The sequence below is a fragment of the Oryx dammah genome, unplaced genomic scaffold, assembly GCF_014754425.2.
Source record: "Oryx dammah isolate SB20612 unplaced genomic scaffold, SCBI_Odam_1.1 HiC_scaffold_4, whole genome shotgun sequence".
In the NCBI taxonomy this organism is placed as follows: domain Eukaryota; kingdom Metazoa; phylum Chordata; class Mammalia; order Artiodactyla; family Bovidae; genus Oryx; species Oryx dammah.
Window position 1 is genome coordinate 59,432,808 of NW_024070188.1, and position 20,318 is coordinate 59,453,125.

At 42.6% G+C, this 20,318-nt stretch overlaps 1 protein-coding gene across 4 annotated transcripts in view; it reads right to left on the reverse strand.

Moving 5' to 3' along the window:
- Positions 1–14,343: 14,343 nt before the first annotated feature.
- SGK1 (serum/glucocorticoid regulated kinase 1) overlaps positions 14,344–20,318 on the reverse strand; it is a 110,096-nt gene continuing 104,121 nt past the window's right edge. For 3 of the 4 annotated variants that reach the window (XM_040239270.1, XM_040239273.1, XM_040239271.1), the window contains 11 exons: positions 19,569–19,644; positions 19,053–19,128; positions 18,537–18,641; positions 18,350–18,433; positions 18,117–18,248; positions 17,739–17,851; positions 17,277–17,400; positions 16,744–16,839; positions 16,130–16,285; positions 15,937–16,026; positions 14,344–15,533 (listed from right to left, as the gene is read on the reverse strand). In XM_040239270.1, coding sequence (XP_040095204.1) covers positions 15,366–15,533; positions 15,937–16,026; positions 16,130–16,285; positions 16,744–16,839; positions 17,277–17,400; positions 17,739–17,851; positions 18,117–18,248; positions 18,350–18,433; positions 18,537–18,641; positions 19,053–19,128; positions 19,569–19,644 — 1,220 coding nt within the window. In that variant the 3' untranslated portion in view covers positions 14,344–15,365. Of the gene's footprint in view, positions 15,534–15,936; positions 16,027–16,129; positions 16,286–16,743; positions 16,840–17,276; positions 17,401–17,738; positions 17,852–18,116; positions 18,249–18,349; positions 18,434–18,536; positions 18,642–19,052; positions 19,129–19,568; positions 19,645–19,789; positions 19,945–20,318 lie in introns of those variants that run through there. The other variant, XM_040239272.1, reaches the window with a different exon arrangement.

The following is a 20,318-nucleotide window of genomic DNA, read 5'->3' on the forward strand; positions in this document are numbered from 1 at the left end:
CCGGGACTGTCGGAGCTCCGTGTAAGTGTGCCTGCTGGTGCACTGCTCTCACACAGCACAGGGCGCAGGGGATCTTGCAGACAGAGTCCTTCCATTAACCTTATGGCTGCTGCTAAGTCGCTTTAGTCGTGTCTGACTGTTTGTGACCCCATGGACTGTGCCCGCCAGGCTGCTCTGTCCCTGGGATTCTCCAGGCAATCCTAGAAGTGGGCTGCCATTTCCTCCTCCAGGGGATCCTCTTGACCCAGGGATAGAACTTGGGTCTCCTGAGGCTCCTGCATTGCAGACAGATTCCTTATTACCTGGGTCCCCTGAGGCTCCTTCCCTGGTGGCTCAGACAGTAAAGCGTCTGCCTACATTGCGGGAGACCTGGGTTCAATCCCTGGGTCAGGAAGATCTCCCCGAGAAGGAAATGGCAACCCACTCCAGCATTCTTGCTTGGAAAATCCCATGGATGGAGGAGCCCGGTAGGCTACAGTCCATGGGGTTGCAAAGAGTCAGACACGACTGGGCGACTTCACTTTCACTTTCCTGAGGCTCCTTTATTGCAGGCTGATTCCTAACCTTATTACCTGCTTTCAATCTTCTCATGTCGCAGAGATATTATGCCAACTCAGAAGCAAAGTCATCTGGAAAATTAATATCGAGGTCTTGTGATACCAGGCTCTTGCCGAGGTTAGCTCTGTCCTCCAGTTTCCCTTCTTCGCCACATCATATTCAACGATGAGGACACGGGCTGAGGAGGACCCACCCTGTGGGCCTTTCTCAAAAGTCCATGACACAGAGGGGAAAACAGCAAAAATATGGTCAGAGCTCCAGAAGAAGAGAAATATTAATAAAAACTGAGTCTACATGGATTTCCTCCAAGCAGCCAGCAGAAAATCATGTGTACTTATTTTAACAGCACTGCTTTGATTCTAGTAATGTTCTAAGAGGGATTTTAACCACCCTAACTTCCTCTGTAAAAAATGAAGAAACTTAAATTAGCAGCCCGCAATTTCTTGATGCCATGTAGAGTAAGGTCCATGACGGCTGGATGACTGGACATCAAAGAGGGAAATATACTCAGGTCAGTGTGAAACAGGCTCTGTTTTCACCTGTCACTCTTCTGACTGGGAAGCAGTGGAAATATCAGAATCTCTGGGGTCTGCAGGACTGACCTGAGGCCTGTCTTTGCTGTTTACTCTCTATGGAAATGTTATTTGCCCTTGCTAGCCCCAGGTTTTCTCCATAACTCAGGAATGACAAGTACTTACCTGATGAAATAAGATAATGTATCTACAGTGCTTAATACATAGGTAGGTTTCACCTGCTGTTAGCTCTTTCATCTTTCCCTCCCTTCTGAGCTATTTTGAGTTATGTCCAGGACTGTGTATACTTTCAGTAGGACAGAAAACTCTCTTATAACTGGAACAGCATTTGACACGTTTCCTCTGCTCATACATAAGGGGGAATGACCTGAAAATCTGTCTGCAAGGCAAACCTGCCGACAATGTTGAGGAGACTTCTCTGTTCACCTTGCTTGGATATCCAGAAGTAGTCATTCTTTCTGATGGCATTTAAAGAGGCAACCCAAGAAGTAAGAGCCACGTGTTTTAGTTCCATTTCTGCTTTTAACTAGTTATGAGACCTAAGATGACCAATTAAGTTTTGCCTCCTCCTTCATTAGACCAGTTGAATTTGAACATCTGTCTAAGCCCAACTCTTTGGCTATTAAATAAGAATTTCAGTATAGTCACTAGATGTCTTGGAATTGTGAGTAACTTGTATTTGCATTCAAAGACAACAATGTTATATATCATGCTCTTAAAAACACTAATTTCTGCCTGCTTTTACACATTTACATTTTTTCCTATTATTTTAAACTTTTTGTACCATTTTAGAGGCCAGAGAAATATGAGTGATGCATTAATAATCATGGGACCTTTGATTAGATGATATTTTAGGCAAAGTATTAATCACATATTATGTATCACGCACTGTAATAGTCATGGCTTTCCCTCATCAAGGTAGGTATCATCATTATTTCCAATTTACAGAAAAGAAAAAGTGAGTATCAGGGAGATAAAATCATTTGAGTAAGATCACAAGGCCAGTAAGAGAACACAGCTTTATTTGGTGTTTCTGACTTGACATTTCACTGCTTCACACAATTATACTGTAACATGGAGAGCACACTCCTTCCTGCTGATTGTCAGAATTAATTTAAACAAAAGAGCTTCAATGTCTTCCACTGCAAACCCACTGCCTCCCAAACACCCAGATGTATAAGAGGAAAAGTTAGACTCTTGATATTAAAAACAACAACAATTGCAGCAGCATTAAAAACCACAGAGAAACAAATATTCTCAATTCCTGAGCGAAGTAAGGCAATAACTTTTGTACCGTGAATAAAAACGTTGCCTGCCTCTCTGGCAGCAGAGTATGTTGCAGCCAGCAAGTCACTACTTGCCATCCTCCGCCTCACACCCCACCTTGGTGAGCCCTGAGGGAACTGGGGATGAAGACAGTGGGCTCCTCACTGGCAAGCCCTCACCCACCCTGCAGACGCACCCAGAGGGCACTTGCGATGCAAAAGCACAGGATACTGACCCTAGGTGGCTAAGGTGCAGTCAAAGGAATGATTTCAACATCCCAGCCGCTTACATCTTCCCAAACAGGGAAAAAAAGTGCTAACTCATTAACTCAAGATATCTGATGTTCTTTATTTAACAGTAATCATCTGAAGCTCTGACTGTCTAGACTTTGTTGCAAAAACTCCTATATATCCTGGCTCCTCCCTTACCTCTTCAGATCAGAGTTAACTGAGAGGCTGCATCTTGGGCTTAAGTCTTCAGTTTTGTCTGCTGAACACAATATAATTCTCAACTTTTAGGTTGTGCTTTTTATATTTTTCAGTTGACACTGTGATTATTTTAATTATTGTGTAGGTCTTTGACTAGATTGAAAACTCCCTGAAGGCAGGGACCTTGTTCCTTTTTCGCTTGTCATTCTATCACTAGCTCTAAGCTCAGTGCCTAACACTGAAACATACTCAATAATTTTTGTTTTTAATTAAAGCAGTGCTTTGCATATGAATGAGCTTAACAAGAAAAGCTGCAGGTATGATCTCAGCAATTTTAAGCACAACTTATGGGCAAGTCAAGAAGGAATAGGATGGTTCCAATAACACTCCCACCTTATCTCTTCATGTTAAATCACAGACTGTTTATCAAACACCTGGGTTGCAATTCTCATGACAGCTACGAAAGGTAAAGCATTCTGAGTGAAATATGAATTCGTGACCTAAAATTTGGCTTTTTTTTTTCTTTCTGTCTTATCAAAATAAAATTCACTGGCAATACTTCATATAAACAATATTTATAAATAAAAAATCAGAGAGAAATATACAGAATGTGAACAAAATGCCTCAGTAACAGACATGGGATAAAGGTAATATTTACCCCAGACAAGGGGAAGAGACGTAAGAGTCAGGTATCATTGCGTCCACTGGGTGGCGCTGCAGACTGATGCTGACCACTTAAAGAGTGTCAGAAAATTTCTAAAGTTAACGCCTGTATGTAAAAGTTTCATCTTTCATTTGATTCTTACAACAGCTCTATGAGGAATGTAGCCTGTGTATTCCTGTCCCTTAAACACCGACTTTAGACGCCATTAATCATTAAAAACGGCCTTTCTGGAGATCTGTAATACATATTAATGGAGATTTTCTCTTTAAAATGGCCCATTCACTTTTGAGCGGCGTATTCCAAAGTTATTTACTGGTAACCTTTGGTTCCTTTCTCCACTTTCAAGTGTCTGTCTCAAAAAGACAGTCTCTGTGGAAGGGAGACTGAAATAGCTGGGCTACACATTCCTGGGGCTGAGGTGGGGGTCACTGCTCAGTAAAGATACCAGGCGGAGAAGGCAATGGCACCCCACTCCAGCACTCTTGCCTGGAAAATCCCATGGACGGAGGAGCCTGGTGGGCTGCAGTCCATGGGGTCGCTAAGAGCTGGACACGACTGAGCGACTTGGCAGCAGCAGGAGCAGCAAAGATACCAGGGTACTCACAAGGCGCCCCAAGTTCTGGTGTCAGAGCCATGGGCGTTTATTAAACTTTTTAGAGGTTCTATTTTAGCATTTGCAAGAAGGAAATGGAAAAATTTTACCATTTGCCTCACTAGTCTAATAACATAGAATGAGTGTTCTGTAGATGTAGGTTTTCATTTCTCTGGAAACTTACTCCATTTTCATTAAAATTCTTCCCATTCTTTAATGATGTTCAAACGATGAGCCCCATATTGAAGACTCTCTTAGCCTTTCAAACCCAAAGGTGGCTACTTGCTGTGTCTGATCATTAGTTAACTAATCAATAGCAGTATATTTTTTTGCTATTTTCTTTTATTGGACTTCCCTGGTGGCTCAGAAGGTAAAACGTCCTGCCTATAATGTGGAGACCTGGGTTCAATCCCTGAGTTGGGAAGATCTCCTGGAGAAGGAAATGGCAACCCATTCCAGTATTCTTGCCCGGAAAAATCCCGTGGGCGGAGGAGCCTGATAGGCTACAGTCCATGGGGTCACAAAGAATCGGACACAACTGAGCGACTTCACTTTATTACCTTTATAGTTTTATCTTTCGTATTTAGGTCTTTTTCGGTCTAAATGATGTTTATTTTTAAATGTCATGTGAAATAAAGATCTAATTTATTTTTCTTCAAATAATGAGCTAAATTTCCTAACATCATTTAGTAAATTTTCTGTTTTCTCCAAAAAGAATCCTTTTAGATTTACACTGGAAATTTACTGAACATAAATTTTGGGAGGATCAATATTTTTGCAAAATTATGATATCCGGTCCACTAACATAACATACATAACATAATAGAGCTATTGTTTTTTCCTCTATAAACAGAAAAAATTTTTATTTTTCCTGTACCAAAAGTTAGAACTTTTATTGCTGGTAGAGAAACACTGATTTGTATAGGTAGATATTGGATGAGGCATTCTTGATGAGCTTCCAAACAGGTTTTATAGTTTGTTGATCCTTTTGGCATTTCTGTGTAAATAATTACAGCATCTGAAGCCATGACAATGTTGTCTTTTCTTTCCTGATTCTTACACTTCTTATGTCTTTTTCCAGTTTTGTCTTTATTTGTTTTGCATGGCTGGGACCTTGAAAACTATGTGGAATATGTTGAATAATGACAAGGATTCATGTTATCAGACTTTCCTTTTATCTCTCTGTCTCTTATCACTTTCTCTTCCTCTATTTCTCTATCTCTCTGTCCCTTTCTTCATTGTGGGATTTTCATTTAAACAAAGTTTAAAAAATATTGAAATAGAGACTTGCATTTTCTCTGTTTAGTAATATCTTTTTTTGTTAATTAATACTCAGCCTACAATTTACTGGTTGCAGCTGGAAGTGTGGCATGCCTGGGAATCTGAGCACACAAGACTGCTCTCCATGCTTCCAAAGGCACACAGTGAGAGGAGCTGACTGGAAGCCACATTTTAGGTTATGAAACTTACAGACAGAAGGTCTTTGCGGTCCCAGCTCCTCACTCCCCAGGCAAGTACCAACAACACCATTATTTACTGTCTTGTTAAATTAAAATACATTTTTCGCACTCTGACACATTACCTTAGATCTTCTACAGTGAAGAGAAGTGTTTTTAGTCCTAATTTGGGAGAAAAGAAACCAAGGCTCAGAAAGACTGGGTTTCAAGAATTAGAGATTTTCCTAATTTATTACACTGCCATCCCTCAGCATATCTCTTCTTGGCTTCCTGTTCTTTGGGGCCCAGGAGAGCCTGGTCATCATTTTCCTTGTTCTTTTATAGAAAATAGTAACAATTTTAGATGGTTATAAATAATGTGTGAGTCAATGAATGGTCTGCTCTAAAGAGGGTGCCTTAAATATTCCTGGGTCATAAACCAGGGTGCCTCTCCACTTCCTTTCCAAAGCTGGTAATGGAATTCTGATGGACATTGGGGTCATCAGGTGTGTGCATATGGTTAGAAGCTGGGAACAGTCTATGTCAAGCTGGAGTGATGGATTTTGTGTTATCTAATGCCAACCTGGGCTTCCCAGGTGGCTCAGTGGTAAAGAACTCACCTGCCACAACAGAAGATGAAGGAGACACGGGTTCGATCCCTGGATCGGGAAGATCCCCTGGTAGAGAAAATGACAGCTCATCCCAGTATTCCTGCCTGGAGAATGCCCATGGACAGAGGAGCCTGGCGGGCTCCAGGCCGTGGACAGAGGAGCCTGGCGGGCTGCAGGCCGTGGACAGAGGAGCCTGGCGGGCTGCAGCCCGTGGACAGAGGAGCCTGGCGGGCTGCAGCCCGTGGACAGAGGAGCCTGGCGGGCTGCAGGCCGTGGACAGAGGAGCCTGGCGGGCTGCAGGCCGTGGACAGAGGAGCCTGGCGGGCTGAAGCCTGTGGACAGAGGAGCCTGGTGGGCTGCAGGACATGGGGTCACAAAGAGCAGGACACGACCAAGCATGCACAGCATGATGCCAAACTAGTGTCCACATAAGCTTCTTTCCTCCCTGTTGCATGGTTGGGAGAAGCAGAGCTTTCACTCCTCGGTTTCTGGGATTTTGCTTATAGTTGTGTTGCTCCTGTATGAACAGACAAGAATGCAAAAGAAAGGATGGCCCATTGAATTTTACATAATTGCATATGACATTAGACTATAACACTTGCCTAAGTTTCTGGCCGCAAACTCATTTCACTTGGCCAACTAGTGGTTTTTGGTTTTACTACAATTTTAATTTCAATGCTTTTAAGAGAAAACGCATGTTCATGGCTTCTTTTGTCTTAATCTAATCGGATTTACAGCCCTGGCTCCTGAAGGCACTGAGTTTATGACCCCTGGAACTGGTGGTGACTCCCATGTCCTGACATTTTTATGGTTCTATGATATTGGAAAGGACAGGATAGTTGATAGAAAGAATGACTTGAAGGAATGTAGGCATGGTTGGAAGGGAAAGTATTATCCCCCTCCTCAGGTCACTTTTATGAAAACATTCAGGTATGCTGTAGGCACGAAACAGCTGGAAAATCAGGATGATTCCTAGCTGTGTTAGAAAGAGTGTAGCCAGAGTGAAGTTGCTGAGCTGTTAGGTTTTAAGCACTGTGGACCAGGCAAAAGTCATGCACAGCTGCAAAGGGCAACCTTGAAAGTCAAGTCCCCTGTCTCAGTGAGCGTACTGTTTTGTTTGTTCTGCAACATGAAACCAGATTGCTGTGTCTTCATTTCACCAGATGAAAAAGTCGACAAGTGGTTTAAGAGTTGCATTACATAGAAATTTTTTAAGCCCTAGACTCTTACAAGTGAGACTTTAAACTTTTAAAAAGTATGAACAATTAGGACAACTTAAAAAAAAAATCAACCAGCAACCAAGACACTTCTTCTGTCCCGCCTTTAATCCTAATTCTGTGTTATTGGAAGCCTTTATGTTTACCTATGCACATCAAATTTCTGAAAGGATACACAAAAAAGCTTACTATTGGTTATCTCCAACAGGGGAAAATTGGGATGGGAATTGCTGAGCATCGAGCCAGTTGTGAAATTATTACTTATTTTGACCCATCAAGTTTTTACTTATTTACTTTAACAACAGCATATGTTATCCATTTACATATAAAAAAAGAAAATCTAAGAAAGCATCATGTATTTCACATTCTTTCCTCCTCCCTAATTATCTATTCTTCTGTTTGCTATGATTTTAACAGTTGCCACGTATGTTTGAGAGACTGTATTTTCTCTAAACTTATCCCAAACTGTCCATTATTATTAGGTAGCATATAACCAAATTCAAGTATCGGATCTTTTCTGTATGTCCCTTTTCCATGATCTTTCAGAGGAAAATATAATCATTGTTTGCAATTCGGACTTCAAGTTGTTTCCAGATTAACCCTAATTAATCTAATGAAGTGAACTCTAATTAATTATCACCAAAACAAATAGATTTGTCCTGACCTTCACTAGCAACACTGCCACACACTTGAAGTCAGATGGCTTAGGTCTGGCTAGGGAAGGCGATGACTTTGGCCTCTGGAATGCCAAAGTGGCAGTAAAATAAGGTTGAGCAGAACCATATTAAAACCAACTGGATGTCATGAACAAATTGGCAGCCACTCATCTGTTTTATGTATGTGTCTGTAAAGTGACACTATGTCTTCATGCTCATAATCCTTGTCCTGCTGTTGACCAGAGTGATTATCTGTCCGTGTGTTTTCTTGTGAACAGTCTGTACCCTCTATATTGTTGTTACAGCATCGTCATCATGCCTGCTGTGGTACAGTAGGCGGGGCAGAGAACAAACCACACCGAAAGGAGGAAACCGAGAACCCTGCCTGTCAGAGTCCATGGTTTCCAAGCTGCCCAGACATGCAAACGTAATGTTATAGGTAAACACTGAATAAGCATCTAGGACTGCCCTGTTCTTGCTGCTAGAGTCCTTCACAGAAAAGGTGTGGAAAGCAAACAAAACATATGTGTGTGTATGTGTGTATATATATACATATATATATATATCTATATATGAAGCGTGTTCTTATAGAGCAAATATGCAGTGGTCAAAGCAAACTAGGAAAGACCAAAAGTCAGCCACATGAAGTCTCAGCGACAATAATTTGTTAGGTTTGGTGACTGGCTAACAATTTTCAGCAATGTGAAAACACATTTAACCAGTTTCTCCAATTGGGTTTAATTAATGTGGGTGAGTGTGTTTTTCTTAATAGAAGTGTTCTGATTCACAGCAGGTTAGGTTTAACATCATTCTGCTCCCAGTACAAGGCCTGAGGCATACAGAGTAGAATTTTAGGAGCATTTTGATGGATGAGGTGAGAAATGTCTTAACAGGATGGGGTAGAGATTGAACACAATGAGTAACATCTTGCCTTGCCAAGTACACTGATTGATTACCTATTGGCTGATTCATCACATCCTGGGGATATTGGAGAAACTAGTGGGTGGTTTTTGTCCTAAATGTTATTGTTGCAGCTGAGACAACCACTCCAATAAGTGGAGTCAATTACATTAAAGAAATAAACTACATGAATACATCCTTCTTCTTCCTTCATTCCCATCAATTCACAAAGTTCCATTGATTTGAGGCCTTCAAAATCTTTCTCTGTCCTTTTTTTCCCCACCATCAATGGAACGATTGTCAGAAGTCTCCTAAGTGGCTTCCTTATTATTTTTTTAATCCCAAAGCTCTCCCCACAATTACAACTCTTGCCAAGAGTCACCAGAACATGCCTTCTGATCATGCCTTTTCCTCATGGAAAACATCCAAGTGTTTCACTTTACTACCTAGTGAAATCTAAACTTCCCGAGACTTTCAGGAACATCAGTCACAAGGTCCATCTCCCTATTCAAAATGACTTCTTGCCACTTTTTAATACATTTCCCCCCTATAATCTGCTAAGCTCAGTTCAGTCACTCAGTCGTGTCTGACTCTTTGCGACCCCATGAATCGCAGCACGCCGGGCCTCCCTATCCATCACCAACTCCCAGAGTTCACTCAAACTCACGTCCATCGACTCAGGGATGCCATCCAGCCATCTCATCCTCTGTTGTCCTCTTCTCCTCCTGCCCCCAATCCCTTCCAGCATCAGAGTCTTTTCCAATGAGTCAACTCTTTGCATGAGGTGGCCAGAGTACTGGAGTTTCAGCTTTAGCATCATTCCTTCCAAAGAAATCCCAGGGCTGATCTCCTTCAGAATGGACTGGTTGGATCTCCTTGCAGTCCAAGGGACTCTCAAGAGTCTTCACAGGAAATTGAAAAAACTAATGAGTGGGGAAAGATGAAATTAACTAGCATTTTAAAATTCCAGTTCCTTCTGACCTTGTCTCATTGCATAACTGTGAAAAAACAGGCAGGGGATGCCTGTTTCCCCCCTAAAAAAACTGAAGTTAGGAGATGTTTGCCCTAGTTATTACTTGTCCAGTGCAACAAAGTGGGTTGGGGGAGCTGGGATTCTGACCTAGGTCTTTCTGAGATCCACCCTTTTTCCAATATTCCATTCATTGTACTTATACAGGTTACCCTCTGGCACCCCCACCTCAACTCTCCAGACCTGGAATGCCCTCTTTTCTGCCTCAACTTCAAAGCCAGTTGCTAAGACAACCTACCTGGACCCTCAGGATTTCCCTAATTTTCTCTGTCCCAAATTCCCTGAAAATGTAACCCGTTTTCTTGACCCCCAAACTGGATAAGATGTTCCTCCTCTGGGTTCCCATAACACCCTATTTTTATCACATCATATGTTTTTCCATTTTATTTATTTACTTTTAGCTATGCTGGTCTTTGTTGCTGTGCACGGGCTTCCTCTAGCTGTGGTGAGTGTGGGCTCCTCTCTAGTTGCGCTGCATGGGCTTCTCATTGCAGGGGCTTTTCTTACTGCCGAGCACACGCTCTAGGTGTGTGGGCTCAGTGGTTGTGGTACATTGACTTAGTTGCTGTGTGGCATGTGGAATCTTCCTGGACCAGGGACAGAACCTTTGTAGCTTGCATTGGCAGGCAGATTCTTAACCACTGGACCATGAGGGAAATTCCATATATTTTTTAATAACATATTTATTGATATATAACAAGCATATAGAAAAGTCACATAAGTGTTTATCTTGATGATATATCAAAAAGCAAAATCAGGCCTGAAACCACCAAGATCAAGAAATTACCAGTAAGCAACCAGAAGACCAGCCCCCTCGCTTACCCTCTTAATCTCCATTCTCTCCTCCCCAAAGGCAATCAGATCATGACTTCTATACAGCTTTGTTTGCCTGCTTTTAAATTTTATATAAATCAAATCATACAGTGTGGTTTCTATGTCTGTGAGGTTTATTCTCTGTTATTGTATATAGCAATTATCCATTTGTTTTTTTAAAATATGGTATTACACTATATCTATTCATTTTACTAATTATATTTATTTTGCTGTTGGGAGACATTTTGAATTGTTGCCATTTTGAGGCTCATATAAATAGTCCTACTGTGAATATCATTGCAAACTTTTTATTGAATATATGTGGACTCTTTGGGGTGCATATACCATGGAGTGAAGCTACTGGGTCATAAGTTATAAATATATTCATCTTTATTTAGTAGAAAATGCCAAACATTTTTCCAAAATGATTGTACTGATTTATACTCTCACTGCAATGTGTATTTCCAGCTGCATCTCATCTTCATCAGCAACTTATAAATGTCTATGTTATAATTGCAAATTCTTTTTTTTTTTTTTTTTTTTGTCACACCACACAGCATATGGACCTTCTCTGACCAGGGATCGAACCCATACCCTCACAGTGAAAGCGTAGAGTCTTAACCACTGGACCACCAGGGACATTCTATAATTGAAAATTCTTTCTCCCTCCCCACCCCACTTTCTCTTTTTCTCTCGTTACCTTAGCATGACACTTAGAAAGTATCTGAGTAAAAGTCTAGTGAAAGAGTAAGTAAGTGACTAACAAGCACAGAAGTGTTGGCTTCTATATTCTTGTCACTTAAGAGGTGACATTATGCAGAATAGTGTGGTTACATGCATAGGCTTTGGGACCAGACTATCAGGATTTGACTTCTAACCTCACCATGTCCTCACAAATTACCTTTCTGTGCTACTTTCTTCACTTTGACATCAGAAGGTCAATGAATTTTGTATAAAGTACTTAGAGCAACGCCCGGCATATAATATGAATTCTATAGTATTAACTGTTCGTGTTGTCTAAGTCTTAAGGCTTATATCCTTTTAGACTCCCTAGAAACAGAATCTCTAGGGAGATTCTAGTAACCTAGAGAGTTTAGAAGCCTGTTCTAGGCAGCCAACCCCTAGCAGCCAACCCCACAGAGAACTTCTAAACTTCTGAGGTTCCCTTTAGCCCTCATTCTCCACTGGCCTTATACCATGGGTGGGTGCCCCAAGTAGATGACAAATTCCCTAAGCATGGTACTTGAGTTATGTTCATGGTAGCAGTGGTTTCAAAATCCCACTTCAATTTGCGGGAATCTTAGCTGAACACATTCCCCCTAAATCCATATTTGAGAGGCTACACAGCTGAAAACCTATAGAGAAATGAATTGTTCCTTTTATCCACCATCATGCTCAAATGTAGTTTCAAATGCTGACAAAGGTGTATCCCACACCCCTAGATAAAAGATACTTCTGCACATGTACTGCTTGACATCATAGTGTTTAGTAAATATTTGCCTTTTTTTTTTTTTTAATATATTGATCCTTTGTTCTTCCTGGACTTCCCTGTTCTGGCCCTGTTCCCTTCCCACCCACTTGTGTTTGATCTAATCTCCTCCTGTTTGTGTGACAACACTCGGGTCTCCTCTGGCTCTTATCTGCTCTCCAGCAATGTATATCAGGTCTTACATAGCAACTGACTGAAGCCAGAAGCCACATTTCTACCCTCAAAAGATTAAAAAGCTTTGTAATCCATGATGAGCTCCTCTGAGTTATGTCTAATTAGATGGGAGAATGCCAGCTGAAAGACTCATGTTAAGATAAAAATGTTTTAAGTACTTATTGTTCATCGAGGGGCTCTCAACTGTTATTCATCAAAAGAATGAGGGGAAGATACACAGAAAGCCTTTCTGTCAGGCCTAGGATCAATCTTTACTAGGACTTTATAGATTTTCTTTATCATTGTAGCTGACTTTTGAGCTTCCCAGGTGGCGCTAGTAATAAAGAATCCACCTGTCATGCAGGAGACAGAGGAGTCACAAGTTTGATTCCTGGATGGGGAAGATCCCCTGGAGGAGGGCGTTGCAACCCACTCCAGTATTCTTGCCTGGAGCATCCCCATGGACAGAGGAGCCTGATGGGCTACAGTCCATGGGGTCACAGAGTTGGACATAACTGAAGTGACTTAGCAAGCATGTGGTTGACTTTGGCATTTGCGGTAGGTAAGGGGTTTAAAATGCAGCTAGTGTCTAGAGGGAAGAGCAGTAACTCAGATGCAGAGCTTGATCAGGGGCTACCCTTCAGCAAGATATAAGAGCCATGATAAAAGGAAAAATGACTGTCCCCAGGGAAATCCCCGTGCAAACTGAGAGGTCAAGATAAAGGGTGTGCAGTAGGCCTACAGCCGCAAGACCAACTATTGCAGGATCCCATGTATGCGAGGCATTTCTGGAAGGCCTAGAAAAGAGAAAAACTCCAAACAACTTGTGTACAAGATGATGATCTCCTACAATGCTCTTTTCCCTTTTCCCACAGGAACTGTTCCAGTGGGCCGACTGCAGGCGGGCCCAGGCAGTGCTGGGTGCATACCCGCTCCAGAGGCTTCTGATCCAAGTCAGGGATGTGTCCCTTCAGGCTCCTTCTCGGAGCTGACACTGGACTCAGTTCGGCTCTGGTTACTCTCAGGAACCAGGAGTCCTGCCGGCTCAGCATTTTGGGAACAGAGCCACTTATCCTCGTCCTCTTTAGTGGCATTCTCCTAGACTTGCAGACTATTATCTAGATTTCCATTTCAACAAACTGCTTTATGGACCAAGTCTGCCCTTCCCAGCAGGCTCTGTAAGGGCAGAGGTGTGTCAGCTTTGCTCTTGCTTTATCTTCAGTACTTGGAATAGAGCTTGGCCCAGTGACGGCACTCAAGTATTTGTTAAAGAATTACCTGTTACTTCAGACAAGACAAAGGTCGGGACAAACAGCCAACTTCACAGGGCAGGCAATAAACACAGGGAACATTACTTCATGACTGTCCTTGAGGCAGTTAAATGGACAAGGATTTGTTTGGATGGATTTGTGGATAATGACTGACATCATAGAATGCTGGTAAAGCCCTCAGATAGAAATTGGCTTTAGGGAATTCTCTGGTGGTCCGGTGGTTAGGACTCAAGAGCTTCTACTGCCAGGGGCACAGGTTTAATCCCTAGTTAGGAAACTAAGATTCTACAAACCGCACAGTGTGGCCTGGGAAAAAAAAAAAAAAAAAAAAAGACTTTAAGACTGCCCTATCGAAAATCCCATGGACGGAGGAGCCTGGTAGGCTGCAGTCTGTGGGGTCGCTAAGAGTCGGACAAGACTGACTGACTTCAGTCTCACTTTTCACTTTCATGCATTGGAGAAGGAAATGGCAACCCACTCCAGTGTTCTTGCCTGGAGAATCCCAGGGACAGGGGAGCGTGATGGGCTGCCGTCTATGGGGTCGCACAGAGTCGAACACGACTGAAGTGACTTGACTGATTCTCTTCTGGAGTCGGAGGCTGATGCTTCTGGAGGAGCGAGCCACTGTCAATCACAGCAGCATTACCATGGTTTTCGATTTTAAATGGATCTACTATTGTTCCCTTAACTGAAATATATAAAATAACGCCCATGACACAATTTCTGTAAATATTTTTCAAGGTTTTATTGCAAACCAAAGTTGGTTTATCACACACACAAAAAGGTGTGTGGTGGGGAGGGGAGAAAGAATTGTACATATTATAACCATGTTAATTACAGTACATTAAAATGGTGGTTTACATTACAAATAAGCCTGTAAGTTTAAATATACTAGTGTTATAACCCAATGTACAGACTTTCTTTATACAATACATACAATTATCAGGAATGCAAAAAAAAAAACCACAACATAAATAATGCCCATTTTATAGGTGACATTTTTAAACAATGAAAACACCAGGCTCTGACTGACAACTGGGGCATTGGTCCATAAAAACCCTTTCTAAAAATAGAAATATTTGTAGCAGCAATGCTTTCTTTAAGCATCTGGATACAAGTCATTGCAAGACCATTTTCAATAAATTTTAGTTATTAACTATATCTTACAAAAAAAAAAAAAGTCTACACATAAATTTATCTTCCAAATATGGAAGAAACAAACAATGTCCCACGTTGTAGTGTCCTGCAAGTGTCACATTGATGCTTATAACTGAGTCCTTCTGTGAGCAAGCATACCACACTCATACGGCGGATCACACAGGGAGTCCACAAGGAGAAACAGAGAACGAGAACACTCAGCAACAGGAAAAGCTTTGGAGCTAACACGATCTCATCAGAAAAGGCACATTTCATAAGATTCGTTATCGTGGCCCGGACAGACCTCCAGAAGCTCCTTCTCAGAACAGCGTCTGCCTGCCAACGAGACCACTGCATCTGTCTCGGGCGGCCCTCTACTGCTCATTTCAGAGATAGCACCACATTGGAAGGAAGAATAAAGAGGAAACTCTCACAAGCTCACTGAGGAGGATGTGCTCTTCAAAAAGCTTCCAGCAAACAGTGTGCAATAAGACTGCCAAGATGTGCAAGCTTCCAGGGATGTGCAAATTCTCTTTTACGATGTCCTGTCAGCTGGCAGCTCTGCCAAAAGGTTAACTAAAAAAATCCTTTGCAACCAACCCTAAGACCGTTCAGAGGAAAGAGTCCATGGGAGGTGCATAGGAAAAGCCCAGGAAGGCCTCAGCCGCTTCCTTGACGCTGGCTGTGAGAAGGAGGCTGTCCGGGGACCGGCCGATGGAGTTGGGGACCGGCTCTTCGGTGAATTCAGGATCAAAGTGCCGCAGGTCGCTGGGTCCGCTCTGTTGCAGGAAGAGGAAAAAAACAAAACAAAACAAAACATGCTCCATGTCAAGAATTCACAGTGGAGACAAGGCAGGGAAATTCTTGTGCAAGCTTTAGGTGCTATACAGAGACCATCACAAACCATTTCAAGCACAAAACCCACAGGCCACGTAAAGTTTAAACTATGAAGGTCATGTTTTCTTTCTGTCTTTCGCTACTTTAATTTATAAATGTGTTGAAAAATTATGTGAGCTTCATTGAGATAGAAGTTCTACCTTTTCTGTGGGTAAAATAATGGTTTATGAATAAAATATCTGCTAATTTATTCCTTGGGGGGGCCCCCACCCCCACCAATGCCATCAACTCTGACTTAAAAGAGAAGCCCTTGGGTTTCCATACATGCCCAAGAGAGCTACTCACCACATTTGGGTTAAAAGGGGGAGTAATCTTCTTATTAATGAGATCTTCCCAGTTAATTAGGGAGAAGAAGACATGATTCTTAATCTCCATCTGTTGAGAAAGAAACATGAATTTAGATGCCTGAAATTCAGGAAGGGCAGTGGGGTCTAGTGCTCTACCCAGACAGCCTAGGAGGACAGGAAACGTGACTCACAAAGTCATCCTTGGCACCCAGCCTCTTTGTCCTGTCCTTCTGCAGGAGGCCTTCCAGGACGTGTCTTGCAGAGTTTGTAATATTTGGCTTCAACTGGAGGGGCTTGTTCAGAATGTTGTCGTACATCTCAGCTGTGTTTCGGCTATAAAAGGGAGGCTGAAAGAAGGGGGAGGATTACTTACTAGTCAACTGGAAGTTCTGGAGAGCACTCATTACCAATAAAGACTCAGACTGTAATGCATGAAGCTGGATTTGACAAAGTCTATCACTTGACAGGTTTTCTTTGCCCTGGATTTTTTCAGTGACTATATTTTGCCACCCTGATGGGAGGCAGGGGTAGATGCTAATAAGCCATGTTTTTCACTCTCACATACGTTAAGCGTGGTCAAACCTAGTAAAGCGTGAACTTACAAAAGAAAAATCCACTAGATAAGGGTTTATCTTAAGACACCTATAATTTAACCAATATGCTTGTCACGTCAGCATTTGTTAAGCTTACTGATAAATAGACATGATGATCAAGTCTGCAAAGGGGTTTGTGTGCCCAGATGAGTCTAGGGGGAGAAATGTATCAACCCAGGGCAATATTCCCCGATTCTCAATGGGCTACTCACCAGGCCATACAGCATCTCATATAAGACGGCCCCCAGGCACCACCAGTCCACGGTTCTATCATAGGGCTGCTTATGAAGCACCTCAGGCGCCAGATACTGAAAGACCAGGAAAAGAGAGTTCAGAGCCCCTGAAACCAGGCACTGCCAAGACCAGGGGTGTGCCTTCAAAGGGCTGAGACACGCTGGGTCTACTTGGAGGATATATTTCTCTAGACTATTTCCTGATAAAATCAATGCCTTTGAGGCTGACTGTCCACTTATAGTCCTGATATTAGAAAGCTAGTGGGTACCCCTCAGCTACCTTGAGAATTTAGAAACCTTCTCTGATCATGGATCTTATCAACAGCTCATTTTAACTAAAGCAACATGAGGCTTTGGAATTTCTCAGGCCTCCAAGAGTAAATCCATTTTACTTGCACTGAACTGGACTAGAACCCTTCTAAGAATACTCTTTCAGTAGTTAAAGGCACTAGTGCAATGATCTCTTCCTGGAGGAGTGGGTAGACCAGGCACCAAATCAAGAGTGTGCCTACCTCGGGCGTGCCGCAGAAGGTGGACGTCGTGCCATTGTGTTCAATGTTCTCCTTGCAGAGTCCAAAGTCAGTAAGGACAATGTGTCCTTGTGAATCTAGCAAAATATTCTCTGGTTTTAAGTCTCTGTTTAAAAAAAAAAAAGTAGTCACATAATTTAATTTCACTGCATGAGTAATTCTCTGTAAAGATCATTGCTAGGGGTGTTAGAAGCACTTTATATTCACTGTAGTTGTGTTAGTAAATCTAAAAGGGAGTCCTTGTTCTGTTAATCTATTCTGAATTAGGCACAATCCGTATTGGCTAGTTGCCTAGTGGAAGGGAGTCAAGACCAGTCACATGCTGGAGATCTGGTTTTAGATGAACAAGTTATGCCTAAACACAAATTATTTTAAGGTGCTGTCAAAGCTTGGGCTATGGTCTCCTTTACACCAGAAGGGCACCTTAAGAGCTCTTCAACTCACCTATAAACGATGTTCAGAGAGTGTAGGTAACCCAAGGCACTGGCTATTTCAGCAGCATAGAATCGAGCCCGTGGTTCCAGGAAGCATCGCTCCCTCTGGAGATGGTAGAACAACTGTAGAAGACAGAACAGAGTTAGCCTGGGTTGCCAAGCCAGAGGACAATGCATTGAATCAGTCTTGACATATATATAACTAAAGAGGACAATGGCAGGAAGCAGCCCTAAATAGTCTATTAACTATCTGAATGCTGGCAGGCTAAGGGAAACGCTAATTCTGTTCACTTTTCTCCTAACTATCTTTTACAAACTTTCCTCTCAAATTAAATGAAGTGGGCTATGCACAGACTCCCAGGGGTCAGTTCCCATCCCCTCAACTCACCTCTCCACCGTTAATATAGTCTAGGACGAAGTACAGTTTGTCGGCCGTCTGGAAAGAGAAGTGAAGGCCCACCAGGAAAGGGTGTTTCACGTTCTTCAGGAGAACATTCCGCTCCGACATAATATGCTTTTCCTAGAAAAAGGACAATGAAGATTTAGTGGCAAATTTCAACTTGGCGCCAAGATTCCAGTGTAATGTTTAGTGAATGTCTTATCTCCAAGCCCAGCTCATACCTCCTTCTTTTTCAGGATTGCCTTCTTTTGTAAAACTTTAACTGCATAGAATGCTTCTTCTGCTTTGTGTCTTGCCAGGAGAACCTGAAATTTAAATTAAAAATCATTTTCCTGTTCACATCCAGGGAGAATGTAAAATTAGCGTATGAAAGACTATAAACAATGAGAGCTTCAGACGTGAGATTACCTTTCCAAAACTGCCTTTTCCAATTACTTTCAAGAAGTGAAAGTCAGATGGTTTAGCATGAGGATTGGATGATGGGCCCAGGTTGATTTGCTGAGAAGGACTTGGCTGGAAAATAAAAGATTTTCCTTTAATCTTTTCCTTGCTTCAAAGGAAGATTGCGATAGTAAAGTACAGGCAATGTAAGAGATGGGATATCTGCAAATGTCTGGGCAGGTCCCCACACATCTATAGACACATTTCAAAATACCTTTTGTCCATACATGTGCATATTGCAAAACACAGTATGGAAACTGTACACAATCGGGCTGTTCTTAAGCAGGTAACACTTTTATGAAATATGCCTTTCAAAATGCTCCACTGATTCATACTTAAGTGCTTATGTCAGTTGTCTGCTATGAACTAACAAGACATTCCTGCCTTGATACTAACTAAAATGCTATTTTAATTCATCCACGTAGGGAAACTGACTCATAATAAGATTCCTCCATTGATGTATCACGAATAGAGAACACTTACTGGAGGAGAAGGGTTGGCATTCATAAGCTCAGGCTCCTGAGGTGGGGAGATTTTCAAAATGGACTGAACTTCAGGGCTGCAGAGAGGAAAGAACAATTTAGAACATCCTAACTCGCCACAAGGGGGCAGACAACACCAACAGTGAATTTCTGGCTCAACTCCGGAGGATTCAGCGTTTAAACTAAAAACACCCGAATCAATTACCGTTAAAGAAAATAGCTAAAATAATAAACCCAGTTAAACACAGAGATGGGAGTTGTTCTTCAAGGAGAGAGGAGGTGAATGGGGAAAACATGAAAATTTTATCTTGCATCTCTAGTGCAAGCCAAATCAGCAAATTAATTTTAATGATTTAAATGACTTAAATAATTAGAATTTAAAGAGAAAAGGGATCCCCACCCGTGGGAAGTCTTTGGCTTCCTGATCAATATATTAACGGGAAGTACATCTTTACTGCTGGTAAATGGAAACTTCACTACTTATTTTTATTTACCCCAATTCCCCCCGGAAACTTACTGTTTGCATGCATAGGAGTTATTGGCAATCTTCTGAATAAAGTCATTCAGGCCCATCCTTCTCTGTTTCATAAAAGCTGTGAATTAGAGAGGAGAAACGTTTAGACAACGGCTTTGTAACATCCAACGCCACACACACTAATCTGATCCGGGGCATTCAAAAACTTCCACTCCGCGTAACCTAGAAATAACCTAGAAGTCCAGCCGCATCCCTACACTCACCGATGAGAATTGCTACCATGCCTCTCATTCTGGAGTAAGTGAGGGTGTCTCTAGCAGCCTCCGTTTTCACCGTCATCGCCAGAAAGTGAGCACGGGGAGTCGTTACAAAAGGGAGACCGGCTCAGCCAACACTGCGCTCAGTCCCCGTCTCCTGCTTTATAAGCGTTGTGCCGCCGCGGGGGCGGGACCCACGCGACAACGAGTAAGCAGCGCTGTCCGGCCCCGCCCTCGGCCCCGCCCCCAGATGCCGCGCGGCTCGACTGGCGGCAAAGCGGTCGGCTGCCGGCGGTTCCGCCCCCGACGAGAGGGCCAGCCGGGAGCAGGGGTTGAGGGGCTCGGGGACCGCCCCGGGATGGCCCGGCCGGGGACTGTTATCCGCCTCCCTCGGCTCCCGGGCCGGAGACTGGGAAAACCGCAGGCGGAGGGGGTGGGAGGGAGGGAGCAGCCGGGGTAATTTTCCACCTTTCTCATTTATTCCGCCTTGCGAGGAAATCAGAGTCGCGGCAGATCAGGAAATCAGAGCGGTTTC